The sequence below is a fragment of the Periophthalmus magnuspinnatus genome, chromosome 10 (genome assembly GCF_009829125.3).
Source record: "Periophthalmus magnuspinnatus isolate fPerMag1 chromosome 10, fPerMag1.2.pri, whole genome shotgun sequence".
Taxonomy (NCBI): domain Eukaryota; kingdom Metazoa; phylum Chordata; class Actinopteri; order Gobiiformes; family Gobiidae; genus Periophthalmus; species Periophthalmus magnuspinnatus.
The window spans coordinates 25,732,446-25,749,555 of NC_047135.1; the positions used below are offsets into that span (position 1 = coordinate 25,732,446).

At 38.2% G+C, this 17,110-nt stretch overlaps 3 protein-coding genes across 4 annotated transcripts; all 3 read right to left on the reverse strand.

Moving 5' to 3' along the window:
* Nucleotides 1-286: 286 nt before the first annotated feature.
* ccna2 (cyclin A2) lies at nt 287-3,260 on the reverse strand. Its single transcript, XM_033974160.2, has 9 exons — nt 3,124-3,260; nt 2,617-3,012; nt 1,993-2,245; nt 1,808-1,914; nt 1,507-1,730; nt 1,236-1,440; nt 1,034-1,147; nt 833-966; nt 287-765 (listed from the first exon to the last, which is right to left on the reverse strand). Exons 2-9 carry the CDS (start codon nt 2,815-2,817, stop codon nt 714-716), a joined length of 1,290 nt encoding a protein of 429 aa, XP_033830051.1. The 5' UTR covers nt 2,818-3,012; nt 3,124-3,260; the 3' UTR covers nt 287-713.
* Nucleotides 3,261-3,598: 338 nt separating this feature from the next.
* Nucleotides 3,599-11,090, reverse strand: bbs7 (Bardet-Biedl syndrome 7). Of its 2 annotated transcripts, none has more exons than XM_055225090.1 (20): nt 10,993-11,090; nt 10,697-10,778; nt 10,520-10,585; nt 10,390-10,452; nt 10,131-10,306; nt 9,472-9,658; nt 9,323-9,395; nt 8,822-8,929; nt 8,605-8,735; nt 7,826-7,910; nt 7,644-7,746; nt 7,143-7,335; nt 6,158-6,232; nt 6,018-6,086; nt 5,460-5,599; nt 5,177-5,341; nt 4,486-4,595; nt 4,272-4,375; nt 4,070-4,193; nt 3,599-4,001 (listed from the first exon to the last, which is right to left on the reverse strand). In XM_055225090.1, the coding sequence occupies exons 2-20, from the start codon at nt 10,730-10,732 to the stop codon at nt 3,868-3,870; spliced, it is 2,142 nt and encodes a 713-aa protein (XP_055081065.1). In that variant the 5' UTR covers nt 10,733-10,778; nt 10,993-11,090; the 3' UTR covers nt 3,599-3,867. The 2 variants fall into 2 exon arrangements, with proteins under 2 accessions (XP_055081065.1, XP_055081066.1); XM_055225091.1 differs by having other exon boundaries at nt 3,602-4,001; nt 6,018-6,083; nt 10,993-11,051.
* A 267-nt stretch (nt 11,091-11,357) lies between these two features.
* tmem33 (transmembrane protein 33) lies at nt 11,358-15,299 on the reverse strand. The gene is made up of 8 exons (XM_033974453.2): nt 15,202-15,299; nt 14,559-14,628; nt 13,661-13,755; nt 13,383-13,570; nt 13,194-13,261; nt 12,886-13,019; nt 12,714-12,797; nt 11,358-12,273 (listed from the first exon to the last, which is right to left on the reverse strand). The coding sequence occupies exons 2-8, from the start codon at nt 14,607-14,609 to the stop codon at nt 12,144-12,146; spliced, it is 750 nt and encodes a 249-aa protein (XP_033830344.1). The 5' UTR covers nt 14,610-14,628; nt 15,202-15,299; the 3' UTR covers nt 11,358-12,143.
* Nucleotides 15,300-17,110: the final 1,811 nt, after the last annotated feature.

Genomic DNA, 17,110 nt, shown 5'->3' on the forward strand with positions numbered 1-17,110 from the left:
CCTCCTGGTTTATAAGAGGAGGAGCAGAAGATGGCTCAAACACCATTGGTTTCTTACTTAAGAGGGGGAGTTAAAAACTGATCACACAGTAACTACTTTGAATACCTTTCCAAAGTCACCAATTCCTCATTAGGATTTAAAAATAAGCTTACATTTTAGAACTTGTCCCATAACATTTATTAAAAAAACAAAACCACACACAAACACACTACAGCACATCTGAGCCTTGTAGTTTCCCATCCTCTGCTGCCCTCTAGAGCCCAATGTAGACAATACAGATTAGTCTTATTAAATGAAATTTATTTACAAGAGCCATTTTTACAGTGCAGTAGTGTCTTGGGGAAGACATGAATGGGATGACACAGATTACTTGGGCAGACAATGAAGTTTAATTGCATTTAATGCGGCCTGTTGGATGAAACACCAAAGCTTTAATCTGCAACAACTGCTTCGAACTCAACCATTCAGGGAGAACGGCAAAAGTCCATTGTGTGGCTGCAGCAAAAATTTGGCATATATCCAGTTGTCTGATACCAGTAAAACAGCTTGATTAACATTTAACAAGACTGGGATTTAGCATCAATATATAAAAATATTTAAAAACTCTCCAAAATTATGCCCGACTCCAAAAAGAGCAGGTCTTTGTCATGGAAAACGTAGCAGTCATTAAAAAAATATGGGGGGGGGGAATCTACAAGGGGACAAGGGTTAAATCACTTCAGGAGCAATTTAGCTGGAGCGTCGACGAGGGAAACTTCATGGTACCTGCACCACAAACAATACATTAGCACCAGACCATTTTAGTGACATGCAGATTTTATTTAATGCCTACTTCTGAGTCTTGTACTTTTCCCTTATAGACTGCTGTGCGTGCTGAGGAGCATTGAGGTAGATTTTGTGGAGATCCTCAACACATGGCATCAGATCTTCTAGACTGTAGCCACTCATGTCCGTCAATGACTTTGGCTTTAAAAAAAATAGAATTAACAAAAGATTTGAATAGTAATGAATTTAATAGTCAAATTACACATACCCAGGAGCCTCCAGTCACTGTGTGGTTTGCCAGAATGTAAGCTGCAGCAGCAGTTTGTGATGGTAGGTACTTCAGACAAGGCTCTGAATCTATTAGGCTGAGTTCACTGAGGTACTGTAGGTGGGAAAAATAAAATAAAATTTAGGCCAAATATCAGGAGACTATATGGTCATACATTAGTCAAATAATGTTTAAGGCTCACCATTGCCAAACTCTCCACTTGTTTGCTGACTGACTGGTTGAGAATGTATTGGGTGAGGAACTGGTTAATTGTTGGGGCAGCCAGGTCAAACGAGAGCACCTTCAGCACCAGATGTTCCATTCTCAACACTTGCTTCCTGGTGTAGGTGTCATCTGTGATGTAAACAAACTCTGCCACCTCTGGAGGGTAGATTTCTTCAAATTTTCTGAAACAAAATAGAAATGTATATACATGCCATTATATGTTGTCAAAGTACACATCAGAAACTTACGAGGCCAGCAACATGGCAGCAGTTCCAACAAGCTGAAGCTTTCCCCTCAGCACAGACATTGAGGACAGGAAGCGGTCGATGTAATTTACAGCAAGGTATAGCGTTTCATTCTGAAGTTTGTACTCCTCTCCAACTTCAACAAGCCAGTCTACCAAGATGGACCTCATGCTATTGGTGATGTCAGGCTGCTTCTTCATGTAGCCAGCTTTTGGCCTGGTTTTTACCTTTAAGAAAATAAAATAAAAAGTATTAAGCCTGTAAGTATTAAGTCAAATGACTGATAATACAGTTTCACACTTGCCTCCATTTCCCGAAGATACGTGTGGATTTCAGCAGCATACTCTGGGACTTCATTTGCATTCACAGTCTTCTCCTCACCCTCAATAACAGACATGTCCATGGGAGAGTCTGATCAAAGACATTACAAGTTGTTACCAGGGGGTATGCTGCAAATCATTTACATGCAAATTTTAACTAGGGGTTTACCAAGAAGGCTGACATCCATTGCAGCTGGAAAGTCAATGGTAGCCAGTGGCTGCCGGAGTTGTGCCACTGCATTGTTGATTACTAGAGGGGAGTCCTCAGCTACTGACTTGGCTTTTAGAGTCTCAGCTGCTGCCAATGACTTCTTGGTACAGGTACCATCAGGTTCATCCACATGAACCTGGAAAGCAGGCTGTTTTGAGGACCTCTCAAAGCAGCTTTTGCTGAAGTCCTCATTTTTACAAGACAAGTGCTCCTAGAAATGTGAGAATCAAAGAGTAATCCATTTTACCATTTTAATTTTAAACGCGATCTAAACATTACATAGAGTCAACAGTATCTATAGTGAACAATTTAAATTAGGGAAGATTCAAAGTGAAGAGGTTGGTTAAAAAAAATGGCGGACTGGTGTAAATTTTAAGTCAGTCAATTTGATAAAAAAAAGGGTATACAATATATTGATGTTAATGTAAGAGGAGTTGTGTAAATTTGTTAATAAATGAGTCATGTCGTTTTGATAGGCGGTATAACGTAGTTTGCCTCCAAAAAGTACAATGAAAGCACGTTTAGCACATAGCATCTCCTACTGGGAGAGCTGAGGAGCAGCATGCAGGAGCCCAAACAAACCTGTTTTATGCCGCGCTGGTTGTTGGTCTTTGTCCTCTGGTTGTTCTGGAGGGCTCCCAGGACGGTTCTGTTGGCTGGTTTGGGCGGGATGTTCTCCTGGTCCTCTGCAGGAGCAGCTTTGCCCCGCAGTCGTGAGAGCATGTTCTCTTGGTTGTGAAAGTCAGCCGCCGCGCTTCCCTGTCCCCGGTTAGCTACAGACATTGTTGCTGTGCTGCAGGAGTTTAGACGATTCCTGCTAAGCTAAAACTAGTGCGCTCACTTAGTTCAAAAGTCTATTTAAGCTAGTTCACAAAGCTTGAGACTGAGCGTGAGATAAATGTGCTACCTTGTCTTGAAAGATTTAAGAATCGCCCAATCAAAACTAAGCAGTTGAGATGGCAACGATACTAGGAACTCCTGTGGTAAAGGCATAGACAAAACAAGAGAAAGAAAGGTACACATTCCAGCATTAAATGGACGGTCAGTCGAAAGTTTTCATACTCAAAGAATAAAGAGTCATTTCCAAACCTGCAGACAAGGCAGCCAGCATCAGTCCATCTGCAGGAACATATAGCGGAACTTATAGTAAAGTCGCTTTCTCTCAGTTCAAGTAGCCCGCGAGGCTTGAAACGACCAATCACAGCGCACTTTGGCACCGATGCGTCACACAGACGGTGGCCCTGCGCGGACAATGTTCATCTGATTGCATATTTTAAACCGGTTTGTGTTCAGTTTACAGATTATGACAACAAACCACGGATCAATAATAATAATACTAATAAGAAAAAAATCAGCAATTCCAAGTTTAATTTCTTCTGTATAAATTCTCGTTTAATCAAAGTAATTATTAAACCTCTACAACTATGTTTTGTGGATCTTTTCTATTTCTGTTGAAAAACTGAAATTACTAATCTTTCTCACTTATAAAATAGATTTTTATTCACGTATATCGTACTTAGAGCACTATATACTACATTAATTATCTTATTGTTAAAATGAACATAATAGCTTGTTATAATTTATTTCCAATATTCTTCTGTATAAATATACAAACACATTTTACAAACAGTCTTAAAATAATTTAAGTAGAAATGACATACAACCTTGATCACTTACAAAACAAGCAACTACAATCATTCTTGTTTGGCTTTGAAAGGTCAATCATCTTGGCTAACCAAATAAATTATTTATATAGTACAAACAAACACTAGATAAATAAATATTACAAGACTTGACATTAAACAGGTGTACTCTATGTAAAAAATGTTATACTTATACTTCATTAAAAAAGTCCAAGAGAGAATTCAAATCATAATTATCAAGTATCTCCAACAATGAGGACACCTTGGTTTTCACATTCTGTCCTTTAAACTTGAATTTGTCGATGAAGAGGTCTGTGATCATACCTGGGAAACAAATTTTAATTTTAATTCTGCACAACCAGCAGCCAATAAAATATAAAATGCTGCCCTACCATAAAGCCTCTCAAGGTGTGCTGGCTGCTTCTTATACTCTTCCAGGAGATTAGCAGACTCATCCAAAATGCTGCGATACTCTGGAATGAGAAAGTCAGCATTTCCCTCATGAACCTGGAGCTCCTACAAAGCACAGATGAAAAAGACGAGTGGTAGAAAAAGATATACGGATAAATCAGGTAAGTGAAACTGAAATCTTACTTTAAGTGCATCAATAAGCTGGACTTTCCTTGCCAGAAGTAATTGGTATTCCAGCTTTGGGTGGATCATACGTAAAGTGTGACTAACTGATTCATCATTTATCTCTAAAAAGAAAAAAAAATACAAAAAGGTGTATTTATAATCATTACATTTTAAATCATAACTGTGCATCAAAATCAGCCATGACATTGTAAGACCTCTGGCAAGAACTTACCATATGATATGTTCAGATTAATTTTTCTTTTAGTTGCTTCTTTAGAAAGCACGTCACTGAGTATGGAAATAGTAGAGATGTTGTCTGACTTGAAGTGTCCCTCCCCTTTGCTAAAATGAAAAGAGCAAATTTAGGTTAAAAATAAATCCGTAAATATTGGCCTTACTATAGGATTCCGAATGGAGCAGCAAAAACTAGAGGTCAGTGATATGGACAAAAATGTAAAATCTGGATACTTTTGAAGATTATTCCAGTAACAATAAAATGATTATACTTTTGGCAATAAAGCAGAAATGTGGCCAAATAAGGCAAGGCAAGTTTATTTGTACAGCACAATTCGTACAATTCGTAAGTGCTTTACAGAATAAGAAAGACATTAAAATCACACAAATCAAAACATAAGCAGGTAAATGACTTGGTTTAGTTCTAGTATTAGATTCATGAATTCTAGTATTAGATTAATGAGAGTGAAAGGAGAGTAAAATTAACCACAAAATGCAAAAATATCACTTTATACCCTTATCAACACTACTGTGCAAGTTTATTTTTATTTAATCAGATCTGCTTCTCTACATCATTGTTTCAGTCTTAACGGACCAGTAGCGTTAATGAAGGGGCATGCCGAGGTTGGATTCTCGCTACCTACATGTCGTGAAGACCGGGAGCAAGATACGGCTCCCCGTCTACTTACCAGTAGGTTGCCTCAAGCTGAGTGCCAAGAAAAGTGTTGTGGAAATAGAAGGTGATGCTCTCTCCCGCTGGCGTTTTCTCTGGAACCTCTGGCAAACAAAACACCACCCAGGAGTGTATTTCAGCGAAACTGAACTGTCCCACCAGACTTAAACGGTTCATGGGCCTGTCAACAACATATATAGAAAAAAACACATACATTTGAATTGTACTATATTAGTATATTGAATATACTATGATCAGACAAAATTATATTTAATGCAAGACAACAGTGTGGTAGTAACCTGTCCTGGTCGATGCTGTGGATCCTCTGGTGAAGGGACAGAGGCTTGATTTGGTATTGACGGACTTGGCACGTCTTGGGTTGCAGTCTTGGGGTAATGTAGGCCTGCAGAGTGCCATACTGTCCTTCAATAGACCTCACCTAGTGGAAAGGTAAAAGACACTTGAATGAAAATGTTTTGTAACAAGATTGCATATAATGTCAGAGTGGTAAATCAGTTCTGCAGAGAACTAGCCAACAACTAACAAACAGTTATTAGTGAGTGTGGATTTAACCGGTATCTGTGTGCCAAGTAAATATGGCTATTGTGTACTCCAAATTAGGCTTTAAATAATCAAGCAGTGGATAAAATATGTTTATGAATGTAATATGGTATTTTGTGGGAAAAAACATGCTTAGCCCATGACAAAAGCTTTAAAGTTGATTGGCTATGTCTAAGCACATCACAGCACAAAAATTAAAACAGGTAAAGAGTATTGAAGAGTACTAAAAGATACTCAAATACAGTGATGATTCAAAAAAAATAAAAATAAAATTATAATATATAAACCTAGATTACCTTCAGTTCAAGTCTAGTAGTGTTGGCTTGACATCTGTACGTAGCCAGGAGAAAGTTCCCATTGTGCTGCTGATAGAATGCACAACTTATGTATTTGAAAAACACTTATATATTATGAAATGTGTGCAGTAATAACTCACCTCCGAGTCACATTCACTGAAACTGACCACAGCAGAGTTCTTATCCACATCCAGCAGGTCAATAGGCACATCGCTCTATAGAAAGAGAAATGTTTATAATCTTGGCAATGGCGCCATTATATTTTTATACTACAAAAATGCCTAAGCACCAACTGAGCTTGTGATTAACATTTCAGTCAATCGATCTTGCATAGTAGATGTCTGTTAGAAAGGGACAGCTGCCCATTATGCCAAGAGTTGTTGTGTTACACAATGGTATGCCAACTTATAATGAGTAAAAGTGTAAAAGCAGTGTTAGGAGAGCTGCATTGTGCACCACTGCCAACTTTTAATTCACGCAAGTAATGAATTCTGAGCTGATAGTGAATGTGTATTTTTTTTCTCCAACAGTAACAGTTGTGTATCGATAATGCTTGGAAATTCAAATCTAAGACTAAAGGGCAAGATAAGCTCTGCCAAGCTCCCTGGAGATGTTGTTTTGCTTGAAATATGCCACAGCATGGCGACTTGCTAAACTTAGAATCACTATTCAGACAAGAAGAACTGTCACAGGTCAGACCTGTGGAGAGGCGACCCAGCTCAAAGCAATAATGCTTGTCTTTCAAGATGTTTGTGAAGCACTAAACACATCTGTAATAGAATAAATACAGGACATATGTAAGTTTCATGCCATACTGTGGAACATTCCAGAGAAAGCTGTAACATCTCCATGAAGACCAGCAGGTATTATTTCTGGTAGCACCCCCTAGTTATTGTACTGTTATAGTACTTTAAAATTTAAACATGCACTTCTGGCCTTAATGCCTGACTTTTTAATTAGATAGATGGAACAGAATAATATAAACAGAATGATATACTTGAAAAAATTATCTATTGTTATATACACTAATGGATATAATGATAGAAAATACTAACAACACATATCCTTATCCAAAATTGTGCCACAAGATCTCACAAGATAAAATTGCCCCAAAATTGTGCATACCTGGAGCAATAAGTTGTCAATGGCCGTTTGCACCTCCAGAGTGAGGCTGTAGCTAGCATCATCCTGGCACAGGGTGAACTTGTCGTTGATGCTGAAGACGGGCACAGCGGACACGGCCGTACTGGACTGAGACGTTTGGTGGTACTGCTCACGGCCCTGCAGCACTTTCACCTGCAGCTGCTCTAACTCAGCCCTGTCACAAGAGGGAGGTAAGAGGACTGCTCAGTACAAGCACACTTACTCTGAACAGAAGGTAATGAATTGAATTTCTGATAACACTATTTTGTAATGGAATAGAGTAATAAATGAAATCACAAATTATACATTTTATTTTTAGATTAGAAGTGCCTCTAAATACCCTGCAGTCTATCAATCCCTTACAGATGTTACAGATTTAAATTTGAAAATGACAATTAAGTAAATAATGAGTCAATATTCAGCTACATCAAAAAGCATTGATGGTTTGATTATTTAAAGCTAAAAGTCATTTCTAGTACTCACCTCAGTGCATCCACTTTAGACTGCATCTCTTTGCTCATCTTCACTTCATCACCGGGACCAACTTCAGCTCTTTGGGGTTCAGTGGTCAAACCAGTCACCCATCCTAGAATTACAATTTAAAATGTATTTTTAAAAAGGTATACAAGACAAACACCTCTTCATAATCAGTTTTAGTGTCAAACCTGTATAAGTAGCTGCTACAACTTCATCATAGGATTCTTTTCCAACACAGCCACCTTGAATTGAAGTCACACTTTCAGATAACACCTAAAATGTGAAAAGGTTTAAATGATTAGTCCCAAACAATTACATAAATGCATTGCAGGATGGGCGATATGTCAATACTCTCCATTATTCACTCCTATTGGTCAGACTTTACATGGCTCTGAATGAGTGATAGTGATGGGACGTTTGGCTCCTTTATGGAATCTTAATCTTGTGGATATGTTCGTTTCAAAAGACTGGCTCTTTTAGTATTTATTTATATGACAGAAAGCAATGTGAGAACTAATTTTAACAACAAACTAATCTCAGAGAGAAATAATCAAGGCTAAGATTTGTTTTAAATTAATCAAGCTCAAAGCGGGAGTGTGTTTACCCTTTGAAATTATGAATATTTTAAATAAAACATTACACTTCAGTATTAATAATTAAAAAACAAACTGTTATTATGATGCCAAATGTGTTTTTTTGTGCCTGATCTGTGCTATTCTTGTGTTGGTTCAGCTTTAATCAGTTTAAAAAGGCATCAAAATTGGAAAGAAAAAGATTTGGTTGTTTAAAAAAAATGAAATCCGGTTCCATTCATTCATGTGAAGGAACTGTTCAAAGGAACTTGTTCACCAACATCACTTCACTAGTGAGTGACCAATGGATTTAACCGGTTACAGTGAAGTGTGAACTAAACGGAAATTTAATTTCTTTACCATGTTACCCCCACATTGTATATTGTCAAACTTACATGTTCAAAGCGTAATGTGGGGTCACCAGAACTGTCAAAACCATACACCTCCACTGTCCCATCATCTCTGCCCACCAAGACGTCACTTACACCATCCCCAATGATGTCGTAGGTGTCCACACAAAGAATTCCTTCATTAAAAAGTAATGCAATGGTAATATGAGTGAAAATTTCTTAAATTGCTAATATATTGTTACAACATATATTGGACATATACCTCCTTTCTTTTTGTCGTTGTCTATTTCCCATTTGATTGAAGCAGACTGGTCACCAATCTGGACTAATCCTATTTTACCATCAGTGGTTCCATAAAGGATTTCATCTCCTACAAATAAAAGAAATGTAATAAATAGACATTAATTTTTGCTACTTAAAAGGTGCAGTAGGTGACTTTGCTGGTGGCAGGTCCAACACCTGTTTGTCTCCATGGGGATATTATTACTTTGCCTGGCTTGTTCCATGGTATGACATTAAACCAATCTATCTGGCATTTATTCAAGTACAAGAGACATTAATATTGAGAGCATATTTGCCTCTCCACAGAACTGACCTGTAACTTGGCCTGGTGACATTATTTGCTTGTTTCAATGGAGATAGATATAGTTAAAGTAATAAGGAAATAACATCTCCATAGAGATGGGCAGATGGCATCTACCATAAAAGTTACACAGTGCATCTTTAAAGTACATTATGTGAATTATATAAAAAGAATACATGCCTCCGTCTTTGTTGTACAGCTCCAAAACAGAAGGAGGGCCAGGAACTTCAATCCCATATGCAAGCTCAGATCCCTAAGAGAAAAGTTATAAAATTATATTAATTATCACCAACTTTTTTAAGAACTTACGTACAGCAATGTAATCTGACCTGCAAGACTCTAAGAATTCTATCTTGGCACGCTAGAATGGGGAAAGGACGGGTCAGGTTTTCAGATGATAAATAAAGGACATCATTTATTTTGTCTCCCGATAGAAAGTAGTCTTGATCCTTGCAGTCAAGGTAATGGTTGTAGATGTAACTTGCACAGACAAAGAGATCTGCCCCAGAGACGTGCCTAAAGAAAATATATTACCTGTATTAACAAGCCACAAATGTACAGAAACAGAATATTATAAATTGCTAAAGATAATCAAATGGAAGACAAGAGTATTAAACCTTCCTCCATTTAAATTTGACATGTTTTTGTGTGTGTGTCTCGTAGTGTTGTCACAATATAAAAATTTCAAGCTCAAAACTTCAATACTAACAAATAACTAACTCAATACTGATTCTGATACCATGATGATAAAAAAAACAAAACAAAAAACAAAACACTCTTTGTTTAGACAATAGAGTGTAATTTTCAACAGTAAATCACAGTACTTACTTTTACTACTTTCTTTCATGTAATCCCTCAGTTGTCCAAGTAGGGAACCTATACTAACTAGTCTATGCGGTCTTAAACTTTCTATATGGTTGTTTTAATATGTAAAACTGTGAACATAATTCTCTAATCAAAAAAAATGTATTCATAAATGAGAACTTACATGGCATTTATGTTTTCTGTAAGGTTGGCTTCGAAGGTCAGAAACTGTTTGCCTTTTTTGGTAAACCCGCGGACTTGAAACCCAGAACATACAAAGATCTTTTCCCGCGGCGATCCAACAGCTCCTCCAAGATCCATTCTAGCGATCTTTGGCCCTGGGAGTGTTTTGAAGACCGGCTGGGGTGCAAAACAAGGTGACTCTAATGTTAATCGCCCAGTAAAAGTAAGAGGGGTTTATTTGGGATAGGTTCAAGACTTACTACTGCCTCTCCCTTCTTCATCCCAAAACATGTGAGTACCCCATCATGGTCAGCAATAGCAACCTGATAAAAGACCATACTATGTAAATCTAATGGAGGTTTGTAGTTATGATGAGTCTGGCTGAATTACCTTCTGAGTGGCTTTTTTACTCAGAGGGGGGAGCAACCTCATAGTTTTCTGGGACGTTACCCCAACCTATTACATGCAAAAATAGAACGAATATATAATTATCAGGTAGTAAGGACATGAAGTGCTCCGGATAAATACAAATACATAATAAAATTAAAAAAAAAACCCCATTGGTACCTGTGTGTAATCCACGCGGTTTAGATGAAGCTCCATTCTGCTCTCTTGAAGAAAACTGTTCAAAGGCTTACGTAGATGTGTCCTGCGTTAAATTGTATGTGAATCACAAGATGATGATGGCAAAGAGAGAATGGGATTATCTGAGGCAAGAAGATTAGCTACACGAGCTAACGTTAGCTAGCTGGCTAATTGGTTAAAACGATTTCTTCGTAAGATTGATTGACCGGCGCATTCTTAGTGTTATCATCAGCTACATAGCAATAAACTCATATACACATAGAAAGCACAACTCTCACCAAAGACCATTGTCAAAGACGCGCTGAAGCCAACTCGTGAAATGCCTCTGGAAAAACCAGAGTCGTTGTTAATAGCAACGCGGTCTCACCAACAATCTGGAGCAGCATTGGTGGAGAGATTTGGAGGACGAGGGGAAAAAAGCTGCAATGATTGGTTACTTTGGTGATCAAATGTATAGAAGGCAGACTTATGATAATAAACATGTAGTCACTAATATTAGTATTTGGTTAGTTCTTTCAATGTCTGTATGGAAAATTAAATAAAATAAAAAATTATTTCCAATTAACTAGAATTAAATGTTGTGTCTAGTATTACAAGCATACAAGACAACCAAATATTAAACCCAAACTCTAGCATTAATGACGTTTTAATATTTTATTAGTTCAATCGAGGTTTAAGTTTTGTCTTATCATTAAACTAGGATTGACAATAGGCAAATAATTAACATGGCAAAATTTAAGCATGCAATATGCCAGGAAACTACAACAGCAGAAGGGGATTTTTTTTAACTGGGCACATGTTTTGAATGCACTGAGAAGCAGTGTGTTAAGGATTATTGCATGTTGACATGCATTGTGCAGTAACATCTGAAAATGTATTCTACAGCAAAATATGTTACGTTAAAATATTCTATAAAATACAGCAGACCTTCTCTAAATTTAACAAATTTTACATAACACATTAATGGCATTGATAGAAAACAAGATCAGGGTAGGCAATGTGGAAAATCAGAAATAAAAAAAAAAAACAGACTAGATAGAACTCCACATAAATCTACTCTTCATCAATTCAAGCATCCTGTGATTAAAAAAAATATGTATAAATGTTAAAGTTATTATTTTAAGTAGGTCATCTTCTAAATGATAAGACATTATGAATAAATAATAACATGGAAAACAACTGCGAACATACAAAACTTCATCTCATCCATGAACAGACAGAAGGATGTTCACTTCTTGGACCAGGTCACAAAAAGAACAATGGGCAAAACATAGGAACTCAGTGCATAACTGGCTGGTCTTGACCTGGACTATTCTGTACAGCTGAAGTACAAAGTTGACATTCAGAAACAGTTCCTTCTCTTTGGAGTACACTGTTGGCTTCCATAGTAGTAGAGTCCTGTTGGAACTAAAGAAGTGATGGGAGGAGCTTAGACCCCTGTGGGTGCTAAACGGCTGATGAAGGCGATACTGCTGAGGCACATGCGTCTGAAGAAGACAGGGCAGGCAGGCTTCATGGCAAAGTGCTCCAGGAGGATCCGCAACTCCGTGAACAAGGTGCTGGAACACAAAAACAAACTTACCACTCAAGACAAACCAAAATCAAACTTAATTTCTGGTTATAAAGAAACTGCATATTATTATTTTGACTTATATGTGTGTAAGAAAATAGGATGCAAAGCAAGAGTCTTCTATGCAAAACTGAACTATACTCACACTGAATCATTGGCTGCATTTACATGCACACTCAAAATGCGATTAATAGTATAACTCCAAAAATCTGTTCATAAACTATTAAAATGACAGCAAAATCCTCCTGATTGCTTTCTGATCAAAGTCCCTCTGATAACTCGCATCAGATTTTTGCAGTTTGCGTGTCATTTAAATAATCTTAAAGATCCAGAAATCAGATGATCAGATTTAGGTGTGCATGTAAAATAGCCACTGACACAAAACCTTGTTATTTGTAAAGATATGACAGCAGCAGTCTTAGAACATACCGGCAGTAAGGGTTTCTTCGGGATGTGTAGCGGAGAGTGAGGAATCGGTAGTAAATGAAAGGCAGCAGTAAACTTCCTTGGCCACTGCAAAAGACAATTTAAATGTATGAATTAAAACATAAGAAAAAAAACAAAACAGGCATCAGTACACATCATTACCAACACAGCTTACCTGAAAAGCATGAAAACAGTAGCAGGCATAAGAAAGATCTCATTGCAGGCAATGAACTTCAAGATGTTTTGTTGGTTTGCGGTCAGTTTATCAAGAAGATTCCTGACAAACATCAGACTATTGGGTCCCATGGACTGCAACAGAAGTCACAAACAAAGCAAAACATTACTATAATCATGTAACCACTGGATGTTCTGATGCCTTGTCATTATACAGAATGAAACTGCATTCACCATATAGTTTTTTGCCTTTACCTTGAATCTGGATAGCAATAATATCACTGTTATAATACAATTTCTGCTACTTACATCCAGAACTTTCTTTGTGTAGGTTGTTGCATGAAGCAATGAAAATAGAAAGACTGGAAATATGCTCACTGATCATACAGTTAAGGACTTACAGCAAAAAAACAATGTATAACTTTTTTAAGTAAGCGTATGCAATATTCTCATAACAGATATGATGCATGGAAAATGCTATCAAATGGAAAAGGATACTTGTGATGGGGTAAGAGTTGACCAAAATGAGTGAATAGAGTAGATAATGGCAGCTGTCCTCTTGCAGAGCCTGTGCCAAGAATGCCCGACTCAACTGGAAGCGAGGAAGCCTTTGGTGCAAACGCAGGGCACTGGTGAGGGCATTTGCTAGCAAAGCTCTCTGGTAGAAATTTGCAGCTGCATAGGGGCTGAAACATAAAAGAAAAGGAAAGAAACAATGAATGAATTTTCACAATAAACTCTGAGACTAGTTTATATGAAAAATGATGATTGCTTACCCCAAAATAGGAAGTATAAACATTACTGAACAATAGATTGTGAAGAGTCTGGACAACCACATTGCAGTTTCCAACTTGTTACTTAATAGAAATTGCTGTGGGAAAGACAGCTATTGTTAGAGAATGAATTAAAAGTTATATCCTGAGAACTTCCATACTACATATTACATTACTAGGATTTGGATTAAAAATGGAAATATTCCATCTTATTCAACAGATCTAAAAAGATTTACTGAAGCATATGATTTCACTTTTGATGTAACAGTCTTCAGCTGTCAGCATTAGCCCAAGAGGAAAACAACTTAATGTAATCTTGTAAACATTTTGGGCACTGATCAAAAGTCAGATGACAAACAGCAAATGCTCCATGTAACCATGCTCCATTTCGCCTTTTGTCGATATGAACCACCAAAGGACGGCCGTGACCCAAAGTGGGCAGATTATTACAATATTAATAATAGTGTGAATGTTCTTTTGGAGATATGCAAGATCTGAATATCAAGTACATTGTTTATTTTGAAAATTTGGAAATAAATTCACAATGAACTAGAAAAGGGTCATTTCACCTTAGTCTGATACTAAATCCTTTCCAAATACATTGGATGACTTATTAGCACATTTCTGTCTGAACTGTTATCAAGACACTCCAGAAAAATAGATATATTAATTTTAGTCTCTACCACCGCACCCTATCTTTGACCCATTTTACGAAGACCCCTGGCTGTTTAATACGAAACATGTTGTCGCCCATTACCAGAAACAACTTGCATCAACAAAAATGGGCAAAACACCTTTCTGTTCCAAGATTTTTATAACAGCTCAGACAGTCTAGCTGCTCATTGTCAACAATACTGAAACTAAGAAACAAAAAGACAGTCCTAACTAGTAAACAACTCACCACAGGTCCAAGTGAGGGAGGAGGGGAAGCTTGTTGGTTTGTGTCTGCCATCTTTATGTTTTGGGGGAACCTGCAAAGAAAACAAATATGATCTTAAATCAACACAGGAGAAATGACGTGTCGTTTTTATCACGTTTCCGGGATGTTTTTTAGCTTCAAAATGCATATCACAATAACTCAATTTATATCTGACGTTATAGAACCAGTGAACACAAATATTTGTACGAATTTGTCCAAAAATTTGACAAAAACCCCAACATATCAGAGAGAGGAGACACTAGGTCGCAGCTTAGCCATGCAGCTTTAGAGAATACGAAATGAATAGAGGTGAACAACAACATGTCTGAAGTACTTCAATATACTACGACATTTATCCAAACGATTTTTGACAACCGAACTATTAGGTAATATGCCAAATCAGCGTTAAAACAATCATAAGAGAAAGCATCAAGGCGGCAGACGGCTCTAGAATTTTCTTGCGTTACCATCGTTACTCTTAGCCTTTAGCATGCCACGCTAGCTTAGCAGTTGCCGGGTGAGACAATTTTCCTGCCTGTGAGAGCGCAGACTACACGGATAACCTTATAAATGGAATGTTATCATAGAATATAATGTAAGTAAAACAGTAATACTAGTAACATACCGCGGTAATAAGCCTAAACTCCGTACGCGGCAGATAGAAAGTGACAGGCAGCTGCTCCCACACGGACGAGTAAATGATCAGCTGACCTTCTCCTGAGCAAAGGGATGTGAGGTTAATCTCGCGAGAGTTGGGAGCACAGCCTCAGATCTGCAAAGTAGTCCCCCTAGTGGTCAGTTATAGTGATCGTGCTCACTATTTTGGTTCGGGAACCACAGGATCTCATCTCTGCTGTTTGCAGATGATGTTGTTCTGATGGCTTAATCGAGCCAGGACCTGCAGCAGGCACTGGGGCGGTTTGCAGCCAAGTGTGAAGCGGCTGGGGTGAGAATCAGCTCCTCCAAATCCGAGGCCATGGTTCTCGACCGGAAAAAGGTGGCTTGCCCTCTCCGGGTGGGTGGGGAGTCTCTGCCTCAAGTGGAGGAGTTCAAGTATCTCGGGGTCTTGTTCACGAGTGAGGGAAGGATGGAGAATGAGACTGACAGGCGGATCGGTGCAGCGTCCCCAGTGACGCGGTCGCTGTATCGGTCTGTTGTGGTAAAGAAGGAGCCAGTCAAAGGGCAAAGCTCTTGATTTACCGGGTCAATCTACGTTTCTACTCTCACCTATGATTATGAGCTTTGGGTATGGACCATAAGGACAAGATCACAGATACAAGCGGCCAAAATGGGTTTCCTTTGCAGGGTGGCTGGGCGCTTCCTTAGAGATAGGGCGAGGAGCTCAGTCACATGGGAGGAGCTCGGAGTAGAGCCGCTGCTCCTCAACATCGAGAGGAGCCAGCTGAGGTGGCTCCTGGACGCCTTAGGGAGGTGTTTCCGGCATGTCCCACCGGGAGGAGGCTCTGGTCAAGATCCAGGACACACTGGAGGGACTATGTCTCTCAGCTGGTCTGAGAACACCTTGGGGTTCCACCTGAGGAGCTGAGGAACTTGTCTGGGGTAAGGGAAGTCTGGGAGTCCCTGCTTAGACTGCTGCTATAAGCAGAAGAAAATGGATGGATGCCCAATTTGTGACACTGTTTTCCTTATAAAGATTAATATCGTGAAACCAGGCAAGAAATAAAACAAAGAAATCGTGCGATTTTGACATTGCATCCGAAATACACCAAGACAAAGCGGCGTTTTTTCCGTTATGTGTATTTTTTTCTAATAAAGAAAATGATAAACAATTAATTTTGCTTCTGTTGGCTAAAATAATGAACTGAGGCAATGCGTTGAGTGTAAGAGCATAACCTGTCAGACGGGATCTTTTGGTCTTGGGACTTATTTATTTAACCTTTATTTTACCAGGCAAAACATTAAGAACAAATTCTTATTTACAATGATGGCCTGGGCATGCCAGAGCAGCCAAGGGAAGGGGAAGGGTAGTTAACACAATTAGACTCACATCATTTCATTAAAATATAAAACAAACATTTACATCTGTCACTAAAAATCTCCTTTCGTATCATTAGTAAAACATTTACACTTTTACTATTGCTGTGCCTTATTGCTCTACCTGAATATTGTACGGTTGGTCATTTGTATCTTAATTTAAAATTAGGAAAGCTATCTATGCTGTGTCAACTAACAAACATTACTATTAGACCTACAACGTGCAAGCTTTGTCTTTGGTTGTTTCCCAACGATGTGATTTAAAAATTGACCACCAGAGGGCGCACAAGACCCATCTATCAGACCTTTGGCCGCGTAAGATAATTCTTTTAGCTTAAAGTGCACCTTATTTGTTCCAAACATGTTTTAAAATGTTACATCTTGAGCCAGTATGATGCACATATCCGCACAATATTGGCAAGAGTGATGTGTTTGCCGCAGATGCCATTTGAAAATATAGGCAGTGTAAGCACTGTAGAATCTAATTATTTCTTTGCAAAACCTAATTAGGCATTAAAAAAGGTTAACGCCAGCGCCTG

Bases quoted from the DNA above. Each gene is read 5' to 3' on its own strand.
- bbs7 (XM_055225090.1), bottom strand. From the start codon at position 10,732: ATGGAGCTTCATCTAAACCGCGTGGATTACACACAG. The intron at 10,453-10,519 runs GTAATTCAGCCA...GTCTTTTATCAG, and splicing joins GTAAAAAAGCCACTCAGAAG to GTTGCTATTGCTGACCATGA. The intron at 7,747-7,825 runs GTTTGACACTAA...TTGTAATTCTAG, and splicing joins TGTAGCAGCTACTTATACAG to GATGGGTGACTGGTTTGACC.
- ccna2 (XM_033974160.2), bottom strand. From the start codon at position 2,817: ATGTCTGTAGCTAACCGGGGACAGGGAAGCGCGGCGGCTGACTTTCAC. The intron at 1,441-1,506 runs GTAAGTTTCTGA...ATTTTGTTTCAG, and splicing joins GCTGCCATGTTGCTGGCCTC to AAAATTTGAAGAAATCTACC. The intron at 766-832 runs GTAGGCATTAAA...TTTGTGGTGCAG, and splicing joins GAAAAGTACAAGACTCAGAA to GTACCATGAAGTTTCCCTCG.
- tmem33 (XM_033974453.2), bottom strand. From the start codon at position 14,609: ATGGCAGACACAAACCAACAAGCTTCCCCTCCTCCCTCACTTGGACCT. The intron at 12,798-12,885 runs GTAAGCTGTGTT...TGTCTTTTGCAG, and splicing joins ACTGTTTTCATGCTTTTCAG to TGGCCAAGGAAGTTTACTGC. The intron at 12,274-12,713 runs GTATGTTCTAAG...TTTGTGTTCCAG, and splicing joins CGAAGAAACCCTTACTGCCG to CACCTTGTTCACGGAGTTGC.